Here is a 23825-nt window from a genome sequence, read left to right as displayed (position 1 = left end):
TATCCTCACAAACTTTCGTATTTATAATATTAGTAGAATAATCTATAAATCTTGCATGCTAAGGCTCTCCATTAAGTTGTTAGACTATACTGTAAAGCTCAATTAATATTGATAATCACTCTTTGTCTAAAACCAGAGTATCATGATCTCTGTATACTAGACAAATGTATTCATATAGGGGTCTGATTAATCTGGTTATTATGACGCAATCTATTGACGTTAAAAGAATAAATTTATTAGTTTCCGTAATATATAACACTATATTAAACCTGTGGTTTTAGTCATATATACATAATAACACTGTTATACTCGAAGGTTTAGATAGAGGAGTATGAAATACACCCACGTTTCGCGATTAACAATGTTAGTCCCATGTAAAAGGGAAAAATCATATGCAAAAATCTTAAGCACAGAGTTTCGTTCCTTATTTCAGCTGTTTTGGGTATATTTTTCGATAAAAAAGCACTTATTGGATTTTTAAGACAAAAACAGGGTAGTTTTCTTTTTGGACTTACCATTACATTTTTTTTTTTTCAAAAATCTGTTCTGAATTTTAGCTTTGACAGACGAAACTTCATCAAATAAGGTACAGCAGTATTACCTATTATGAGAATATTAGAAACTTTTTTTTAAATCTATAAACGGAGTTGTAATCTTTTGAAATAATGGAAACCACATCAAAATCGATTCAGTCGTTTTTGCGTAATATCCAATCAAACAAACATAGTAATTATTAGTCGAACTTCTGTTAAATCGATAAAAATAGGTAAATATTTAAAACCGCTTTGATTAATACATATTTAATTATGATTCAAATTAGTTAACTGTTAAATCCGGGTAATAAAACTATATGAGGAAAATCATATTCCAAATAATCTTTATAGTAAATAAGTAATTAATTTAGCCCATTATCGTCCCACTGCTGGGCAAGAGCCTCCTCCCAGAGGGAGGGTTTAGGCCTTAAGTCCATTCCTTCAGGAGCTGTGTTAAACAACTGTCAGACATGTCATTCATCACGATGTTTTCCTTCACCGTTATAACAAGTGATCATTATTTATAATACACATATCAATTGGAAAAGTCGTTAGCGTGTTGCCTCGGGTTCAAACTATAGACAATTTGAGAGGGAGGCGCAGTCTTAGATGACTCGGCTATCACTGCTCAATTACTAAACAGATTTCTATGAAATTTGTCAAAATGATAGGTTATATCGTGAACTATAGGAGCCACATACAGCCGAAAGATTTTTCGGAAAAAAAATACTGTTGAAAAATCTTATAATATCCAGCATAAATGAACCCTGTTCTCTAAACACTTTATACTACAACAGAGCTCTTTCAAAACTGGTTTATACTAAGACTGGTTGCAAAAAGGATTATTTTCAGATTAAGGTAAACCTTGTGAAATATTCCATAGACACATAATTGGAAATATACCATTAAACTATGATGAATGATGATACTGAGATGAAGTAATTAGTCATTTTCTAGATTACTAGCTGAACCGGCAAAAGCTGTTTTGCAATATATTTTTATTAATGTTGGGGTTTTCACCCTTATCACTTAGGGATATTAAAAAAAGATATTGGCCGATTCTCAGACCTACTCAATATGCTCACAAAATTTCATGAGAATCGGTTAAGCCGTTTCAGAGGAGTACGGTAACTAATATTGTGGCATGGAAATTTTATATATAAGATTATGTAAGAAGGCCTGTCCGCTATTGGTTGATATTTTTTCTAGAAGATATTTGTATTAAATGGTAGTCCGGAGTTTGGTAACGTGCCCGGTATATGGTAATAAGCTCGCCCCCTATTACATGGGACTAACATTGTTAATGGTGAAACGTGGATGGTACCCATTTCATACACCTCTGCTCACACTTTCAGGTATAACGGGCGTAATATTTTGAATAATAAAATTAACTTTGCAAATTCACAGACACTTTTTAACAAAAAAAAATATAATAAAAATAAAGGACTATGGGCGGAATCGTCCCCACCCATCAACAAAAATGAAATGTAGCTCAATTGATATATCTTGGCAAGACGATATTTTTATACTATGGCGACATTGCCCAAATGCATGGGGTTCTCATAGTATCTTACGTTTAAACAAATATCTCGTTAACGTATTATTGACGACTAATTCCAAAATACATGCTCATTTATTTATTAATTAGTGCACAGCGGCGGACGCCGCATGCACATAAAGATAGCTGGGTACAAAATAACCCCCTCCCCCCGCTCTCCAACCCATGATTTTAGATCTGATCAGATTTTAATCTGCCAGCGCATCTGTTAGACAGCATTATAATTGACGAGTAAAAATAATTATTGAAATATGAAATCAACAACATGTATTAACCATATAATGGAAATGATATAAGTATATACATATGAGTGCCTCTGTGGCGCGGTCGGTAGTATATGCGACTGCGGTGCGAGAGGTCTCGGGTTCGAATCCTGGGTCGGGCCAAACAGTCTTTTCTGAGATTTTCTGTTAAGAATTTCCTAGAGATTGCCCGGAGTTAGGAAGTTGAGGTCGAAGACCTCCGTGTCTCGGAGAGCACGTAAAGCCGTCGGTCCTGCGCCTGACCTCTCACTGGTCGTGTCGGTTATCCGTCCCACCAAACTATGAGAGTGATGGAATAGAGAGTGTACCTGTGTATTGTGCACACACTTGGACACTATAAACAAAGTCCGGCACAGATGGCCAGTTTCAATGAAACTGACCGCCGTAGCCGTATATCGGCTAGGAGGACATTATTATACATATGAGTTAGTACTGTAATATAACAATAATGTTAAAATAACTTACAAATGTAAAATAAAAATATACGTTAAATAATAATTACAAATTGTTTTTTTTTTTTACATATATATTCCCACTGATTTATCAAAAACAAAGGATTTTAATTAAATAGGGGGCACTTTATGAACACGTTGGTATCAGTTCCATGTTTGTTGGTAGGTGGGGACGGAGCCCATACATTTTTGCCCATAGTCCTTTCGGAACATATTTTCATAAGTTGTGTACTAAACTGGGTTTTAAATATGATAAAAAATACTTACGATTTAATGAATACATCTTCTCGCTTCTTCTTTCTTCTTAATAATATCCCACAATAAAAAATTAAACCAAAATAATAAAAACTATCACTTAAAATTGCCAAGTAATAAAAAATAAAGTAAACTATATTTTTTTCGTATTCTCTCGTTATTTGATACTTGGTCTTATAATTTTGATACTTTTCATGTATTGTTAATAGTTTTGATACTATTCACTGCACTGATTGTAGAAAACCTGAAACAAAAAGGTGCAAATTAAGTATCCGATTAAGTATCCCCGTTTCCGAAACGTCTTTTACTGGTACTCTGCTCCTATTGGTAGTAGCGTGATGATATATAGCCTATAACCTTCCTCGATAAATGAGCTATCTAACACTGAAAGAATTTTTCAAATCGGACCAGTAGTTCCTGAGATTAGCGCGTTCAAACAAACAAACAAACAATCAAACAGACAAACTCTTCAGCTGTATAATATTAGTATATTAGTATAGATATATCGGCCTATATTGTCTTCCAACTATGTTGGAGTCGGCTTCCAGTCTCACTGGATGCAGCTGAATACCAGTATTTTACATGCAGCGTCTGTCTATCTCACCTCCATAACCCAGTTACCAGCGGGCTTATCACGTATCTCAGTTGACAACTAGTGTACGTCAAATTGAGGGTCACTATTCAGTACATTGCTGCTTTGACGTAGCGTGTTAATCACTATATTCTAAGGGAGAAAACAATGTACAGTATAGTGGCTTTTAAATTGATTTGATTGAAAAAAAAATGATTGTCAACTGAGATACGTGATAGCACCCCTGGTTTATAACAGGATACCTTTCAGTAAGACTGACTGTCAGACTTTCGAGCTTCTGACTACTGTTAACGACTGTCAAAGAACTTTAAAAATGACAGCCGGGATCCACTATTTTACGTGCCTTCCGGGACACGGAAGAACTCTATATGTATAAGATGGTCACCCATCCACAGATCAACCTCGGCAAGCGTAGCTTAACCTCAGAGATTGATCCGCGCGGCTGTTGTTAACTAAGCCACGAGCTGCTACCAAATTACATTAATAAACTGATTGTCAAACATAAGGTTATTGCGCCTATGTAAATGTAAATGAAAGTAACTGCCTTACATTGTTACTGCTACATCATTTATGTAGGCGCTACAACAATGTAGTTAACCCCTGGTTTCTGAGTACATTTAGCGGTAGTTTATCTATTCAATAGCGTTTATATGAGTTTGAATAGATAAACTACCGCTAAATGTACTTAGAAACTGGGGGTAAGTAATGTAGCATCCTAATTTCATGTAGCTTAAATAGGGGTGGCTTAAAAAAGAGAAGGTTTTCAAATCAACAGTTTTTTTTAATTATTCTCGTGTCATTTAAAATTTTATTAGGTGAACCAGTTTCGGTGCTTTTCAGTAAAGAATAGTTGATGTTCCGTAGGTCTATTTAAATTTGATGCAAATTTATTTTTGTTTCGTTCTTGAAACTTAGCTTGCTCTTGAAAACTATGAAAATGCCCATGGAAGATTTTTTGTATTCCATCATGATTATTGCGTAGGTACCGAAATCTATTGAAACCACGATTCTATTGTCAAGCGAAACCGCAAGGCAATAAGTAGTTTTATGAAATAAAATCTTACGAGAAACTATTAAACGGATTTCCATAATTTTTTAACCAGAAGACAGAGTAGATATATATCAGCTTAGCCTTTCTTCCAAGCTATGTTGGAGTCGGCTTCCAGTCTCACCGAATGCAGCTGAATACCAGTGTTTTACGTGGAGCGACTGCCTATTTGACCTCCGCAACCCAGTTACCTGGGATAACACGATACCCTTCGGTAAGACTGGTTGTCAGACTTTCAAGCTTCTGACTACTGTAATTAACGACTGTCAAAGATCTTCGAAAATGCCAGCCGGGACCCACAATTTAACGTGCCTTCCGAAACACGGAGGAACTCGATATGTATAAGATGGTCACCCATCCACAAATCAACCTCGGCAAGCATGGCTTAACCTCAGAGATCGATCTGCGCGGCTGTTGTTAACTAAGCCACGAGCTCCCCTGAGAAGACAGAGTAGATATGTGTCGAAAAAGTTCTACAAAAATATAACCTTTAGAAACCCAGTAAACAAATAAATATGACCAAAATAAAGAATGTAAAGATGTATGAATATTACCCAAGCATTTTAAGGCCTATTATCTCAATATATTACACCTTACAGGGCACATAAGATCTTATCAGTACATTACATTAAACGACTAGCATTTATAACCATAAATGTATGGTGGTGTTAAATTAAATAATGGGCGAAGGAAATGTAGTATATTACATCCTACTAATATTATAAATGCGAAAGTTTGTGAGTATGGATGTTTGTTACTGTTTCACGCAAATACTACTGTATCGATTGCAATGAAATTTGGTATGTAGGTAGCTGAAGACCCAGAATAACACATAGGCTACTTTATCGCGGAGTTCCCGAGGAATCGGGATTTACACGGGAAGGGTTTCCACGCGGACGAAGTCGCGGCCTCTAGCACATACATAATTTCAAGCTTTTTTCCTATAGGGGTAGGCAGAGACTAAAAAACGCCACTTGGTACGATCCTTACAAACTTCCCTTGCTTCATTCACTTACATAAGTACATCTTGTCATATTATTATAGTTAATACGCAACCTACTTATTTAAAAGCTCTGATCATATAGTATGTTGGGAGCACCTACTAACATGACGTGATAATCTAAATATATATAACTCAAAGGTGACTGACATAGTGATCTATCAACGCAAGGCACAAACCACTGGACGGATCGAGCTGAAATTTGATATGCAGGTAGATGTTATGACGTAGGCATCCGCTAAGAAAGGATTTTGATCAATTCTACCCTCAAGGGGATAAAATTGGGGATGAAAGTTTATACGAAAGTTCTGTCCTAAGTCACAAACCACGCGGACGATGTCGCGGGCAAAAGCTAGCAAATCTTTATAAATATAATTCTTCTGTAAGTGTGTATGTCACTGAACTTCTCTTAAACGACTGGACCGATTTTGATGATTTTTTTTGTGTGTGTTCAAGGGGATCTGAGAATGGTTTAGATTCACAATTTCGTCCGCTCGTCAATGTTTTTTTATTTAATTTTTATGGCAAAACAACGTTTGCCGGGTAAGCTAGTATATGAATATAACTGACGTGTTTTTATGTATGCAAGTAAATTAAGTTTTTAACATATGACAATGCATTATTTACGCCCGTCACTGAACACAAACATAATAAATTGCTTTTAAATCATAAATAAATATAATTTTTCCTTCTATTACATGTCAAGAGAGCAGGTTTTATTAACAGGGCAGAAGTCAGGTGTAATTATGTGTCTAAGTACATAATTAGTTAAAGATTATACATATATACTGTATCTGTGGCGCAGTAGGTAGTATCCAACTGCTTGATCATGAGTTCCCAGGTTCGATTTCAAGCTAAGTGTACGTGTTTTTTTTTATTTATATTTTAACCAGTAACAATAATAGCCCCAGACGGTCTCCATAGCGCAGTGGTTAAGGTGATCGCCACCTTATCGTCGGGTGGCTGTGGATTCGATTCCCTCGCGTGACAATTATATGTGTGATCCACATTAGTCATTTCGGGTCTGGTTGAACTTTGTGTCCGTTGTTTGTATGTTTGTAAAAGTCCCCGCGACACAAGTGCTTTTCTTAGTAGTAGTTTAAAAAAATTATCAAAAGAAAAGCTAAATAGTATTTTACCCAAACCGAGAATCGAACTCGAGACCTCTATCTAAACACAACCCAGACCACAGACATCTTATTTTAATCTAGACTATAATTATATTAACTGTTAATTTCAACAGGGAAATGTATATTTTATTAAATTAAAATATTTCCGTATTTCAAAACAATTTTACATAATCTAAAAAGATTTTATTAGTTCGCGTTAATTATTCAAGTTTGCACTAAATTATACTAGTTTTTAGTAAACTAGTTTTGTGCCGCGACTTCTCCCAATTTGAAGGTCAGGCCTGTGTTTCCGATTTTAGTCAACGATTTTGCAATTTTAAAGTAATATCTCAATCAATTTAATCGGATTAGTACTCGTAACCGGCGGTCCTGTATGACAACATGTATGTATGTGAATGAAGCAAGGGAAGTTTGTAAGGATCCTACCAAGTGGCGTTCTCTGGTCTCTGCCTACCCCTATGAGACATGGCGTGATTTTATGTATGTGTGTATGTATGTATATTTAACTAGTCACTAATTGCAAAGGTCGGTGATGTTTCGCAAAAAGGTCAGGTGCTACTCGTAACCGGCGGTCCTGTATGACAACATGTATGTATGTGAATGAAGCAAGGGAAGTTTGTAAGGATCTGACCTCTGCCTACCCCTATGGGAGGAAGGCGTGATATTATGTATGTATGTATTTAATGCATTTAAATTTATATATGCTAAACAAGTTTTCAAAACTAAATTGATATTATCTATTTAGTCAAATACATAAAATAATCATAAAAATCACCAATAATTAATCTAGAATCTAGTTCGACTGCTTCTCTGTATGCTTATAATATAAATAATATATCTCAGTTGACAACTAGTGTACGTTAAATTGATGGTCACTATTCAGTACATCGCTGCATTGGTTTCACGTGTTAATCATTATCATCTAAAAGAGTAATCAATGTACAGCTCAGTCCAGTTACTCACTATAATGTAAGAAAGAAATTAATGTACAGCATAGTGGCTTTCAAATAGTTGTCAACTGAGATACGTGATAGCAGGTCTTATTTCCCGGGTAGGATAAGTTTATTTTATTTTTTTAAAGACAACTCCCGCACTAAGAATTGTTCTTTTGACTTTTACAAACATATAAACAACGGACATAAAGTGCAACCAAACCTGAAACAATTATTTGTGGATCCCACGAATAATTGTTCCGTGTGGGAATCGAATCCACGACTTCCCGACGCAATGGTAGCGGCATGGCAACCACCTTAACCACTCCACTGCGCAAAGGAGGCATAATATTCTCGTTATAATTTATAGTATATTAATATGAATAAATCATTACTTGCTGACATTTTAAATTACGATGTCATTTTTTCCAAACTGGTTAGATTTGACATCGGGACAGACTTGTCGACGCTAAGTCTAGTATAGACCAAAAACTGTAGCAGGCGCCCGTAGCCAGTTGCGCTCACCGGTCGGTAAACGATCTGTGGGTTAAGCAACCCTTGGCGCGGTCATACCAAAGAGAGTTGACCGCATAGTGGTATTTGAACAGGGCGTCTCCGTGCTTCGGAGGGCACGTAAAAAGTCGGTCCCGATTGTTGTCAATTAAGATAACAGTCGTTAAGCCACGTCAAAGGCCTTCGGGCGGCTTGAACAATTTTGACACTAGGTTGACCACTGACCTAAAATACGATAAGAAGAAAAAGACCAAAAACTTAATAGAGAACCTTGTATAACAAGGTTCACGGCTGGAGGTATACAACATTCAGAATGTAGAACATCAGGGACCTGGCTTATACAGCTGACGGTGGCGTGTTTGATACAGATACTTTATTTTGGAAATATATAGTATTACTAGCTGACCCGCGCAACTTCGCTTGCGTCACATAAGAGAGAATGGTAAACATTTTCCCCGTTTTTGTAACATTTTTCACTCGTACTCTGCTCCTATTGGTCGTAGCGTGATGATATATAGCCTATAGCCTTCCTCGATAAATGGGCTATCTAACACTGAAAGATTTTTTCAAATCGGACCAGTAGTTCCTGAGATTAGCGCGTTCAAACAAACAAACAAACTCTTCAGCTTTATAATATTAGTATAGACTAGCTGACCCGCGCAACTTCGCTTGCGTCACATAAGAGAGAATGGGTCAGAATTTTCCATGTTTTTGTAACACTTTTTACTGTTACCTACTCTGCTCCTATTGGTCGTAGCGTGATGATATAAAATATGCTTTTTTTCACCAAAAATATTCTCAAAATTATTTATATAATATCTCTTAGTATAACGAAGTCGCGCTAAGACATATCCGCCATTAAAACAGTTGCCATGGCAACGGAATTTTGTTAATTCAATGTCATTATAATATTGTTTTTTCGCGATTTCGTTGAATTTTCTGAATTTTCCCGGGAAATGCGTCATTTTCCCGGGTTAAAAAGTAGCCTATGTCCTTTCTCGGGTATCAAAATATCTCCATACCAAATTTCATGCAAATTGGTTCAGTAGTTTAGACGTGATTGAGTAGCAGACAGACAGACAGACAGACAGACAGACAGACAGAGTTACTTTCGCATTTATAATATTAGTATGGATTAATAATAATCTATACAAAGTGGTCTGACTATATCTTTTACGACTGAAAGAGTAAAAATAAAATTTTCATCGAACTTTTTTATAGCTGCTCGGGGGTTAAAAATTTTTGACAGAGTATTCATATGTAAGTCCCCAACCCGCACTTGGCCAGCGTGGTGGACTCAAGGCCTAACCCCTCCCTCATTACGGGAGGAGACCCTTGCCCAGCAGTGGGACAGTAATGGGGTAAATTCACACAATTATTTATTTATTCACATGTTCAATCTTCGTACTTTAACTAAAACTATGCCTAATTTCATCAAAATCTATTTTTAATTCTAGTTATATAAGTATTTATAATATTACAAACTTTTGCAACTTCAACTGCGAAACATAAATAACCTCGATGAGACTTGGGATGTACTATCACCCTGTGATATCGAAATCAGCAAGTGAAATAAGCATAAACAAACTTTCGCTATGATATTTGATTTTTAGGTTAGTTTTAATACTAAAAATACACGAAATCTTTCTGATGTATTAATAAGCACGTATAATTTAACTACCAATTAACACAAAACATAAATAACATCACAATTTTGAACCTAAATAGAAAGAACAATAATCAATTTTAATTAATTTAAGATTTCCTTTTCACAAAACTTACCTACACATTACAAATGTCATTCCACTATACATTTATTAAAATCACTACACTTAATTATTTTATTATTAATTTAACACTATTAATCTAATATATTTTATGAACACTATTTATCTATTAACAATACAAGTTTCTTAACTAAACTGTCAGTGACAAATTGAAATGTCAAATTATGATACTAAATTGTCGATGTACCCACAATTTTTATAATAATTGAAAATTTGAAAGGTAGTTTGTTTTTGAAATATTGTAATTTGTCGGGTAGAAATTTAAATTCAAATGATAGAATATCGGATAATTATAAAAAAAAGTGTTTGTAATGATTTGATTAAGGTGTAAATGAGATACATTTAAATGTTATTGTAGTAGATTTTTGTTGTTTAACAACAATATTTTGACAACAAAGCGTATTTTAAAGAAAGTACCTTCTATGTAACAATGTTATAAAATATCAATTTTATAACATTTATATCTTGCTAGTTTGACATAAATTGGCTGCCAGCGTCAAAAATAATGTATATTTATATTATTATCCTCAATTGGGTACCTACTTGACAATAGTCAAATCAGCTACTCTTTATGAAAAAACACAATTTTGTATAAAAATATATCGTAGTGTCGTCAATAAAATGTTTCAGTCTGTAATAATTACAATTTCAACATTATTTACGACAAAAATAAAGTAGCATGAGCATTTCAGATGAACCTTTTACAAGTACAAGCCTTTAATTGAATGTATAGTTTTAATTATTTCTGATTTTTAGTACAAGTTTAGTAATTATTCGTTAGCCCAGTCAACTAACCTATTCCATGTTTTTAACCCACAGTTAACAAACCAATAATGTATTAAACTGTTTAACTGCGCAAAATATTGCACAAAGACAACATTATCATACAAAAAGAATTACAATAGGCACGGAAATTGAGTATCTTGTAATATAAATCAGACAATTTGTAATAAAACATAAAAATAAATAGTGAAATAAAGAAACGATAACCTCTGTGGCTTGAGCGTTTATAAACGACTGCAGTAACTCGATTCTCCACCACTATCGACTATCGACAACCGGCTTGTCATCGAGAAATTTTGTATGAAAATCTGATCAACGTCGTAGGAACTATTTTGGCAGTACATTCTAAATGTCAAACTTTCGATACTCGATAAGTCTTTGTTTGTTTGTCGTATGGTTAGTGGACAACCTAGTGTCAAAGTTGTTCAAGCCGCCCGAGGCTTTGACGTGGCTTAACGACTGTTATCTTAGACAACAACCGGGACCGACTTTTAACGTGCCCTCCTAAGCACGGAGACGCCCAGTTCAAATACCACTATGCGGTCACCCATCTATGGAATGACCGCGCCATTGGTTGCTTAACCCACAGATCTTTTACCGACCGGTGAGCGCAACTGGCTATGGTAATACTCGACAATACCGACTGTATAGAATCGCGCTAGTGATCATGGGGTCTAGGGGTCGGGCACAGCTGGGTTTTTCTCATTTCTATTAGAATATTTCTCTTGAGAAAGCCCGGAGTTTGGTAACAAGCCAGCCAGCCAGGAGACAAGCCTCGATAGTTTGTACATTTGGCTAGCACATCTATACTATATACTATCTATACTTAATATAATAAAGCTGAAGAGTTTGTTTGTTTGTTTGTTTGAACGCGCTAATCTCGGGAACTACTGGTCCGATTTGAAAAATTATTTCATTGTTAGATAGCCCATTTATCGAGGAAGGCTATAGGCTATATCATCACGCTACGACCAATAGGAGCAGAGTACCAGTGAAAAATGTTACAAAAACGGGGAAAATTATGATTATCTTATGTGACGCAAGCGAAGTTGCGCGGGTCAGCTAGTCTCTAATGTTTTCGTTAGTCACATCACTTTTCGTCATTGTAGAATTAAAAAATGACACTTCTATACATTTTGACAGGTACTTTCTCTAGGAGAGAAATGTAACATGGCAAGGCCCCCTGTACCTATATGGCAATAGGCTCACACCCTATTTCACCACAATTTCTTTTGTCACATATCTCATATTTATTCCTATTCTTTTATCTCTTATACCGATAAATAACGCTTATTTTAATATCTTTTTCAATGAACCTTTCCTCAGGACAAATACAAGGGCATTACATTATATTTATCTTGAAGTTATCTGTCATTTATCTCTTCATTCCTCTTTTAAGATTACGCCTTAATGGTATAAGCAGAAGAGTATTAAATGCCAATTACACGTGGTGGCTGTTGTGGCATAGTGACTACTGCGCCGAACGTTATATCTATACTAATATTATAAAGCTGAAGAGTTTGTTTGTTTGTTTGTTTGAACGCGCTAATCTCATGAACTACTGGTCCGATTTGAAAAATTCTTTCAGTGTTAGATAGCCCATTTATCGAGGTATGCTATAGGCTATATATCATCACGCTACGACCAATAGGAGCAGAGTACCAGTAAAAAATGTTACAAAAACGGGGAAAATGATGATTCTCTTATGTGACGCGAGCGAAGTTGCGCGGGTCAGCTAGTAACAGAAGTGGTTTGCTTTTTTCCCTCGAACTACCATAATAAATAATAAGAAGATCTTAGAGTAGTTTTCAATATAAAAACTTGTTAATTTGATTAGAAACAATAATTTTATGAGCTTGATTCTTGCCGCCGAGTTATTACCGTTTGTGTTGACATTTAAACGATCAGTGTGTTAAGTAACTAGTACATCACATAGATGTAGGTGCAGTGTTTGAGCTGAGCGTCTCCGTGATACAAGTCACGCTTGTTGTTTAACATAACAACAGTTCACGAGTATTCACGACATGTCAGTAATCTTCGGGCAACTTGAACATTTTTACTAACCGTACGTTAAAGCTAGTAAAACGATTTAAACCTTAGCTTCGCAATATAATGTATTTCAAACGACCAATTGATACTAACAAACTATGGGGGATTTTGACTAGGTATATACACAATACACGAGTATACTCTCTATTCTCTCACTCTCATAACAGTCGTTAAGCCACGTCAAAGGCCTTCGAGCGGCTTGAACAACTTTGACACTAGGTTGACCACTAACCATAAGACGAATAAATGATTAAACAGACCGTCTTCTCAATTCTATATTGAGATATATTTTAAGTTACAGCTCACGTGTTCATACACGTGTCGAAATCCAGGCCATAAATTATCTGCGTGCTAAATCTCATCAAAGCAGATTCAGTAGTTTCTGCTTGTCGAAGTAACAAACGTAAATCTATTGGATTTAATGTCTATTATATACCTACTGAACTAACTTATGCTCGCGGTTGCGGCTACATGAAAAGATTTTACGAATAGTAGTATCTGATTTTCGAATTTCATCAAAATTCGTTCAGTAGTTTTTGCATACATGAGTGACAAACATACATACGAGATCTTTACAAAGTTCTCTATCTTTTATAATTCGAGCTTCTGCCTGCAAACTTACCCGTATGAAAAGATTTTCCGGTCTGAAAGTCCTATGTGTTAATACAGTTTTTAAACTACTTGTGTACAAAATTTCATGAAAATGCATTCAGTAATTTTTGCGTGCATGTTACAAACATACCTTCTTCTATGATCTTCACAAACTTTTACAATATTATAGTCCGATAACGATGATAGAAAGTATCGGCATGCACGATTTATCTAGATTATAATTTAATTTGGGTATTTTCAAAATAATGCAGCTGTATCAATCAGGTCACCGTCAGCTGTATAAGTCTGCGGGTCAATGATGTTCTACATTCTGAATTTTCTGATACCACTTGCGAATCTTGCAAACTAGGCTCTCTATGAAGTTGTTAGACTATAGTAACATAGTTATTTTAAACAACGGATTAAAATAATAAATTTTACAGCATGCAATAAAATTATCTACGACGCATTTTGAAAATCAAATCCTAAAAGCATTTTGTTTTTATTTTGATTATAAAAACTATGACGATGTAAGTTATTAAAAGTGAATTAAGAGGTCAATTTTCGAAAAGGACCATAAATTATGGTTGTAGACCATATTATTATAGTTTTTTTGCACCCGGATAAAAACCTGTGACTGTACGTCAGTAGTTTTGAGTTCAAATTGCAAAAAATATTAGTAGTCCATTGAAATGTTACAATTTGAGGGCCGAATATTGCATTTCTTAGAGGACGCAATTTTATTTTTGGAACGCGTAGGGGGGGTCAATAGAAGCTTAACTTGAAGTTTGTGGGGTTGCCACTCTTGTCCCCCGGCCGCCATCTTGGAAAACACTTTTTTCGCTATATCTCAGAAACTATGCGTCTTACAATAAAATTGTAAAAGCATAATTTGTAGCAAATAATTTTGCCTACAAATGTTAAACAACTTTTTGTCCTAAATTAACAATTAAAGAAGTTATAAGCAAAAAAGTGATTTTATTTTTACAAAAAATTTCTTTCCGAATCTGGTCTACTTCGGAGCGCTGTTACTGAGTTATAATTAATGAGGTGAAAAAAATTATAGGGATAAATTTTCCTCGAAAAATACTCTACAAAATTGGTCTGAGGGATTTTTTTTGTATTTATACATATTAGCTTAGCCTTTTTTCTAAACTATGTTGGAGTCGGTTTCCAGTCTCACCAGATGCAGCTGAATATCAGTGTTTTACATGGAGCGACAACCTATCTGACCTCCACAACCCAGTTATCTGGGATATAAAACGATACCCTCCGTTAAGACTGGTTGTCAGACTTTCAAGCTTCTGACTACTGTTAACGACTGTCAAAGATCTTCGAAAATGACAGCCGGGACCCACAATTTAACGTGCCTTCCGAAACACGAAGGAACTCGATATGTGTAAGATGGTCACCCATCCACAGAACAACTTCGGCAAGCGTGGCTTAACCTCAGAGATCGATCCGCGCGGCTGTCGTCAAAAAAAGTTATAGAGCAATAAAGAAAATTGTCATAAATAAAATTGCACTTTTTTGCTTATAACTTCATTAATTGTTAATTTAGGGCAAAACGTTATACATCATATTTGTAGGCAAAATAATTTGCTACAAATTATGCTTTGACAATTTTATTGCAAGACGCATAGTTTCTGAGATATAGCGAAAAAAGTGTTTCCACCCCCTTTTCCAAGATGGCGGCCGGGGGACAAGAGTGGCAACCCCACAAACTTCAAGTTAAGCTTCTATTGACCCCCCCTAAATGTTCCAAAAATAAAATTGCGTCCTCTAAGAAATGTAAAACTGATGTAACATTTCAATAGACTATAGAATGTGTGTTCAAATCCCATTTTTTATAGTCTTGACGTAGTTAAGTTAGTAAGCTAGTTTTGGTCTTCATACATACATACATACATAAAATCAGGCTTTCTTATAACGGTAACAGAGAACACCACTCTTGGTACGGTCCTTACAAACTTCCCTTGCTTCATTCACATACATACATGTTGTCATACAGGACTGCCGGTTACGAGTAGCACCTGACCTTTTTGTTAGATATCACCTAGTCTCGTGAATAAATTTATTAAATCTATTAATGGGCTGGGCGAGGGTCTCCTCCTGGATCAAATAAAAATAGGGGCTAGGTCTTGAGTCCACCACGCTGACCAATTGTGGGTTGTATACCAAATTACTTCCAAATCCGTTTGAAAACTTTTTGCGTGAAAGAGTAACAAACACCCATAAGAATTATCGCATTTATAATATTAATAGGTTTTTTTTAAAAGACAACTCCCGCATTAAGAATTGCTCTTGTGTCGCGGGGACTTTTACAAACATACAAAGAACGGACAACATTTCTATTTAATTTTGTGCTTAACTACAGTTTATCTGTGGATCACATAAATATTATTCTGGTCTCCTTCCGTCATCATTAGAAATATCTGTAGTAAGCATTACTAATACCTAGACATTAAATCTAATGGTAGCTACACACTTGTACATACAGTAAACGGTGATATAATTTTTTGTAAGGCTTCCTACATACATATTCGGTTCGGCACGTTCTTTTCTTCATCTATTTTTATAAGACAACTCCCGCATTAAGAATTGCTATTGTGTCGCGGGGACTTTTACAAACATACAAACAACGGACACAAAGTAACTAGACCCGAAACAATTATTTCGCATCGCACAAATAATTGTGCCGTGTGGGAACCGAACCCACGACCTCCCGTCGGGTAGCGGCGCGGCGGCGTGGCGACCTAAACCACTGCGTCACGGAGGTAGTCATAAGTTCGGTTCGGCAATATTTAGCGAACTACAAAACCGACTCGACTCACTTGTTAAGCTTGCACCGGCACGGTGGCATTGACATTAAAATATGTCTACAAACGATAATGATATTAGACAGATAATTACATATTATCAAACTATCTAAATCTGTCTATTTATTAGCGATGTCCTACATTTAGTATTATCAGGTTTTAACTTAGAAAATAATCTTTCCCGTACAAAGCAAGTGTCTCCCCCCGTAATGCACTATCATTTGAAAAAGTACAATATTTCAGGTACCATTTTTGTATTGGAAAAGGTGATAAAGTGCGCTTACCTCTATGATTAACATTTGAATATTCTTAACAAGCTGACTCGCGCAACTTCGCTTGCGTCACATAAGAGAGAATAAGTCATAATTTTCTCCGTTTTTGTAACATATTTTACTGGTACTCTGCCGCTATTGGTTGTAGCGTGAAGATATATTGTCTATAGCCTTCCTCGATAAATGGGCTATCTAATACTGAAAGTTTTTTTTCATATCGGACCAGTAGTTTCTAAGATTAGCGTGTTCAAACAAACAAACTCTTCAGCTTTATAATATTATATTCTTAATATATTCTTAATAATAATCCATAGTTTGCATATGTTACAGATGTGTATACACCTTTAACTAGACAATGTAACACAATGTAATATAGATAATCATAACATATTGTAACTCACGTTGTTTATTTAAGTTCGCGATTAATCTAAACTAATTATAAACTACTTGTACATTACTACGAGATACTAATTATTAACACGTAATTATGATTAACTTATAATAATTATAATATTATTAAACTTAAACATTATTAAATTTAACTGCCTCGATCTTTCGCAGTAGTGTAACAACTTGTAGTTTCGATATTTATTCTCGGGTCGGGACAAATGCTTTTGCACTTTTCTAATTTTACTTAATACAATAATAAATAACTCTTCCGTTACTGAGTGACTGGCTGACAAATAGGCAACGCACAGCCGAAACTATTGAACGTAAGAAACTGAAATTCAGCATGTATATAATGTTCCTTGAAGGGGATGGAACACTAAGAGGGGATTTTTGGAAATTCTGCGCGATCAAAGCCTCGGCTGGAAAGCTAGTTTATATAAAAACTAGCTTTTACCCGCGACTCCGTCCGCCACGTAAATTTTCCCATGAAAATGCGTCATTTTTCCGGGGTAAAAACTAGCCTATGTCCTTTCTCTTATGTTCGCTATTTTTTTTTTTAATTTGCCATATTTCCCGGGTAAAGACAAAGATCGTTCTATGCGGAAAAAAACCACTGTGAAAAGTTAATAAATATGAATCGTTATCAAAAAAATACTGTATTTTGTCTAGTATCTCATAATCGTAAGATTGTATTAACCTCAATTACATAAAAAGTGACCTTTCCCTAATTTGATTACAATTAAATAAGATAAAAAACTAATTACATAGTAGACTATTAAGTTCTATTTAACTTTTTCTTCCAACTATGTTGTAGTCGGCTTCCAGTCTCACCGGATACAGCTGAATACCAGTATTTTACATGCTGCGACTGTCTATCGGACCTTCACAACCCAGTCATCTGATTTATAACACGTTACCCTTCGGTAAGACTGGTTGTCAGACTTTCAAGCTTCTGACTACTGTTAACGACTGTCAAAGATCTTTGAAAATGACAGCCGGGATCCACAATTTAACGTGCTTTCGAAACATGAAGAAACTCGGAATGTATAATAGTTCTTTCTTTTCTTCACCGTATGGTTAGTGGTCAACCTAGTGTCAAAGTAGTTCAAGCCGCCCGAAGGACTTTGACATGGCTTAACGATTGTTATCGAAGTAGATAACAACCGGGACAAACTTTTAACGTGCCCTCCGAAGCACGAAGACGCCCAGTTCAAATACCACTATGCGGTCACCCATCTATGGAGTGACCGCGCCATGGGTTGCTTAACCCACAGATCTTTTACCGACCGGTGAACGTAACTGGCTATGGACGTCTCGTGTATAATAATAAATATGTTACCTTAGAGATCTATCCACGTGGCTATTAACTAAGCCACGGGGACTCAGGCCTAAAACATTTGATTCTAGGAAGAGACTCTTACCCAGCAGTGGGGGTCATGGTTTCTGAGCTTATAGCCGGACTCTACATAGTAACTCTGATCCACCACGTATTATACGCACAAAATATAACATTTTAATGAGATAATTAAATTCACGAGTTATTATGTATTAATAACAGATTAGCGACGCGTATTTTGATGGAAAAATATCGTAAAAATACCTGTTTTGTAATCTTCTATCTCTGTCTGACATATACCGTTTTACATAAGAGAGAAAAGGAGGGAACATACTTTGATATTGCTATAAAATTTTATGGGCTTCTTGTTTTCTTTCAAACTAGATGAGTTTTATACATTTTTCCTGTGTCTCGCGTGATTTAGTTAAACTCTAAAATTAAGTAAAAAATAAAAGATTATTTTCTGTTAGTTTAGTATGTTTTGACTTTTTTTTTAACCCATTACTGTCCCACTGCTGGGAACGGGTCTCCTCCCAAAGGAGAGGGAGGGGTTAGGCCTTGAGTCCACCACGCTGGCCAAGTGCGGGTTACCGCGGGTTGCGCGAGTTAGCTAGTAAGAAATATATTTATATCAAAATAACATTTAAAAAATACTCACAATTTGCAAAAATAATAATCCAAAACCACAAAATCCACGCTCATTGTCCACAACACAGCACTTAACTTAAATAATAATTATTATTAAAATTTAATAATTATCGATTATTATTTCAACAATTTTCTTATTACTTTTTAATAATTAGTACAATTTTTTTTTTAATAATTATTATTTCATCAATTATTAACTATTATTAATTATTAATAAGACACGTATACGCGGCTTGGCAGCGCTTGTCACAATATTTCGTTATCATCTTCTTGCAATACAAGTGGTGCTATCTAATAATACACTCCGTCTGTCTGTCATAAGAAACTGTGCCAATTTTGATAAAGTTTATCTTGAGTGATAGAATATACAATTTGATTTGAAAATGCAGTTTTAATACTTTACGATGAATAAACAAGAAGATATAAGTAAAGGTGCTACTCGTAACCGGCGGTCCTGTATGACAACATGTATGTATGTGAATGAAGCAAGGGAAGTTTGTAAGGATCGTACCAAGTAGCGTTCTCTGGTCTCTGTCTACCCCTATGAGACAAGGGGCAGCTTTTTGTATGTTTTTATAATAATATATTAAAACCCTTTTTAAAAACAAGTAAGATTATTTTAGTAAACTACCTGACCCACTGCTAAGCTAACAAATTTTCTTTGCATTTTTTTATCTCCAGAAAAACCTTTCCCGTGTCTTAAAGATAATTTTACAAAAGCAATAAGTGGAATTAGTTGAGCCGTTCTTTTTTAACACTTTCAAATATAATTTTATTTTATTTTTCATTTTATTTGTATATTTGCGCTCACCGGTCGGTAAACGATCTGTGGGTTAAGCAACCTTTGGCGCGGTCATTCTATAGATGGGTGACCGCATAGTGATATTTGAACTGAGAGTCTCCGTGCTTCGGAGGGCACGTCGGTTGTTGTCGGTAAGCCATGTCAAAGGTCTTTCGGGCGGCTTGAATAACTGTGACACTAGGTTGACCACTAACCATACGATAGATAGATAGATTTGTATATAAGAAGATTATCGGCTAGGAGGACATTAATATAAGTAGATTACAGGAGAAACCGCGTATAAAACATAGTACATCAATAGATAAGCTACTATCTGTAAGTGACATCAATTATGCAGAACTTGCGATATCGCGTCTGTTTTTTGTGCTACTTTTACAATATTCTTATTAATTAATAAAAGAAAATACCCTTTCTTTAACATTTTTATATCATACTTAAATAAATACACGACGTTTTCCTCATGTAGCAAAGGAAAGACTATAAAACGTGACTTGCTATGATCTTCACATATTTGTTTTGCTTCATTCATATTCATACATCTGACTGCTGGTCCAAAGGTCTTGGATTTGATTCCCGGGATTAATTGCTATTTGGTTTTTCTAATTTTATATTAGCGTGATGGGAGTTTGCCCAAGATAGGGAATTTTGGAAGGAAATAGACTGTTGCCCAATAGTGGGACACAAAAAAGGGGACTGAAATAAATGTGTTTGAAATAATTATAATATTTTACAGAGTCCGGAATTTGGTAACGTGATTGGTGCATGAAATGTTGCACAAGACGGAATTTTGGATGTAATGAAGCTTTGCCCAAACGTGGGACACAAAAGAGGACTAAAAAAGGATATATAAATAATTCGAAAATTTTCCAAAGTTGTCCGGAAATTGGGAGCGCGTTCGGTATATGGCAATAGGCTCGCCCCCTATTACATGGGACTAACATTGTTAATGGCGAAACGTGGGTGTATTTCATGCACCTCTGCCTATCTCTAAGAGTTGAACGGTTGTGATGTTATGTATGTATGTTTAAATAAATGAAAATAAATACCATTGGACAACTCACACACGGTCATTTGATTCCAAACTAAGCAGAGCTTGTACTATGCTAACCAAATTACTGATAAACATACTTATATACTTCTAAATTTATACTTATATACTGCTGTTTACCTATGTTAAAGTAAGAATTATCTCATAAATATATTTTGCATGTAAAACACTTGTAAAAGATTAACTGTTATTATCAGGTAATAAAAACGTGTTAATTAAGTATTAAAGATTATTGCATGTTTTTAGTTATTTTTATAACATATACAAGAGATAAGTACAGTACATTTAACTGCACATTTGACGCAGTAGTTAACTGCATCTCGTTGCAATAACTGTAGCATCATGAGTGTAGGGTTCGAATCCCACCCGGGACAAATATGTATTTGTGTGATGAGCACGAGTATCTGATCGGAGCTTGGTTGTCAATTTATCTATATAAGTATGTATTTAGCAGTACCATAGTACAAGCTCTGCTTAGTTCAGAAATAGATTGGAGTGTGTAACTTGTCCAAATACGTGTATAATATACAAAAATTGTTGAACTTTTAACATAACTCATTAATGTCCCATTGCTGGGCAAGGGTCTCCGGGAATGAGAGAGCCTTGAATCTATCACGCTGGCAAAGGGCCAGTTGGGGATTTCATTCCTTCAAGAGCTGTGTTAAACAACCGTCAGACATGTCATTCATCACGTTGTTTTCCTTCACAGTTACAACAAGTAATAATTATTTCTAATATATACACATCACTTGGACAAGTCAGAAATATTTGTTAGTATCGAATAATATTAGAATTTTCAGCTGCATCCGGTGAGACTGGAAGCCGGCTCCAACATAGTTTGGAAGAAAGGCTAAGCCATGATGATGATCGAATAATATTAGAATTTTCGTCAATAGTAGTCCGTAGTTAAGTAACGCACCCGGTATATAGCAATAGGCTCGCCCTCTATTAGGCCCTATTACATGGGAGTTGGGACTAACATTGTTAATGGCGAAACGTGGGTGTATTTCATATACTTCTGCCTACTCACTGCATACACAAATAAAAACATGTAGTTTAATGTAAATAATAATATAATAATTTATTTATAATATGCATTAAGTGCATTAAAAATTAATTTACTTAATTTAAATAATTAAGATATTAAATTTTTCCTTCTTTTTATCGGAAATGGGTTTTACATGAGTTCCTAGTGTCGATCCCGGGGTCAGGTAAAATGTTAGTCTCTCTTTAGATGACTCAGTGCATCATCTATACTGATTATGATATTAAATAACTGAAACTGAACTGGTTTCGATGATTTTATTAGATTTCATTTTATAACGAAAAATATTATTAAGCATATTAGGAGCTACTTGCGGTTCATACTGAGTGATTTTTTAAAGTAATCTATTACTTGACATTATAATCTATCACTCTGGCATTTTTTGTCCAAATAGCATAGCAATAGTTCAGCCGTTTTGATGTAATAAACAAAGAAAATAACCCATTTTTCGCATGATATATGCATGTGATTCGAAATTTGGGTCTTACCGAATAAACTCAACCTCGCAGAGTTAATCTTTAACTGAAGTAAACTAAAATAAGATAATAAAGGTTAAAAGAGTACGATAAATAAATAATTAATGTAAATAGCACATTTAAATACACGTGAGCGTAAAAATTCCATTTATCTTGAAAAAAGTTTATTTATACAAAAACATATATGCAACTATAGGGTTGTTCTGTGGATGGGTGAACATCCTACTAATATTATAAACGCGAAAGTTTGTGAGTATGTATGTATGTTTGTTACTCTTTCACGCAAATACTACTGAATCGATTACGATCAAATCTTCCAACGATGTTGGAGTCGGCTTCCAGTCTCACCGGATGCAGTTGAATATCAGTGTTTTACATGGAGCGACTGCCTATCTAACATCCACAACACAGTTACCTGGGTTATAACACGATACCCTTCGGTAAGACTGGTTGTCAGACTTTCAAGCTTCTGACTACTGTTAACGACTGTCAAAGATCTTCGACAATAATAACCGGGACCCACAATTTATCGTGCCTTCCGAAACACGGAGGAACTCGATATGTATAAGATGGCCACCCATCCACAGAACAACCTCAACAACCAAGATTGATCAGCGCGGTTGCCGTTAACTAAGCCACGAGCTCCTCCTATATCCATTCATTCAAAAACATCTAAATATTGTATTACAATTACATAAGTTAGATAAATTCCTAAACTATTTATTTAAAGATAACTCGCTTGTATTTCACATTCATTGACTAGAATATGTCATAATATTATTATCACAGAGTACACAGTGAACTGTAGCTCGATTCTCTACTACTATCGACTACCGACAACCGACCTGTCATCGAGAAATTTTCTATGAAAATCTGATCAGCGCCTCTGACGGGCGTCGTAGAAACTTTTTTGGCAGTACATTCTAAATGTCAAAATTTCGATAGCTAGCCGGTTGTCGATAGTCGATAATGGTAGAGAATCGAGGTACTGAAACCCGTAGCCATTTGTACTCACCGGTCTTAAACGATCTGTGGATTTAAAATCAAATCATTTATTAATTTAGGTCAAATATTGACACTTATGATAGTCGTTACAATTACTGAATCTACCACTAGCTCGGAAAGGGGGTAGAGCCTTATGAGAAGAGCTAGCGAGAAACTCACGGCCACTCTTTTTATTCGCCAAAAGATTTACAATGTGGTTGATACAATAATTGATCATGCGAGGCGCTGCCAACAATCAATGATATAGTTTAAGCAACCCTTCGCACGGTCATTCCATAGCCCAACTAGCACACAAGCTGCTTATACAGTCGTTATACAGCCTGATAGTTGCATAAGAGTCGTTCAAATGCTGTACAATTCTCTATAAGTTGTATACTAGCTATTTAAAAAACCCTTTAACAGCTAGGCGGGATAGTAGCCGTTTAGTAGGAAACTAATGACTTATAGTGATATATGAGCATGTAATTGCATCGCTAGACAGCCTAGGGAAGTATAACT

The 23825-nt window shown here is 35.4% G+C and overlaps 1 protein-coding gene across 1 annotated transcript in view; it reads right to left on the bottom strand.

The window, feature by feature from the left end:
* The window catches only part of LOC142984835 (scavenger receptor class B member 1-like), a 97817-nt gene extending 87666 nt beyond the window's left edge, over positions 1 to 10151 (bottom strand). Inside the window, exons 1-2 of the mRNA XM_076132684.1 lie at positions 10059 to 10151; positions 3074 to 3305 (exon numbers count right to left, since the gene is read on the bottom strand). Coding sequence (XP_075988799.1) covers positions 3074 to 3089 — 16 coding nt within the window. The 5' untranslated portion in view covers positions 3090 to 3305; positions 10059 to 10151. The remainder of the gene's footprint in view (positions 1 to 3073; positions 3306 to 10058) is intronic.
* Positions 10152 to 23825: the final 13674 nt, after the last annotated feature.

Source organism: Anticarsia gemmatalis, chromosome 28 (genome assembly GCF_050436995.1).
Source record: "Anticarsia gemmatalis isolate Benzon Research Colony breed Stoneville strain chromosome 28, ilAntGemm2 primary, whole genome shotgun sequence".
Classification (NCBI taxonomy): domain Eukaryota; kingdom Metazoa; phylum Arthropoda; class Insecta; order Lepidoptera; family Erebidae; genus Anticarsia; species Anticarsia gemmatalis.
The sequence above is the reverse complement of the archived record's forward strand: the minus strand, read 5'-3'. Positions and strand labels throughout refer to the sequence as shown.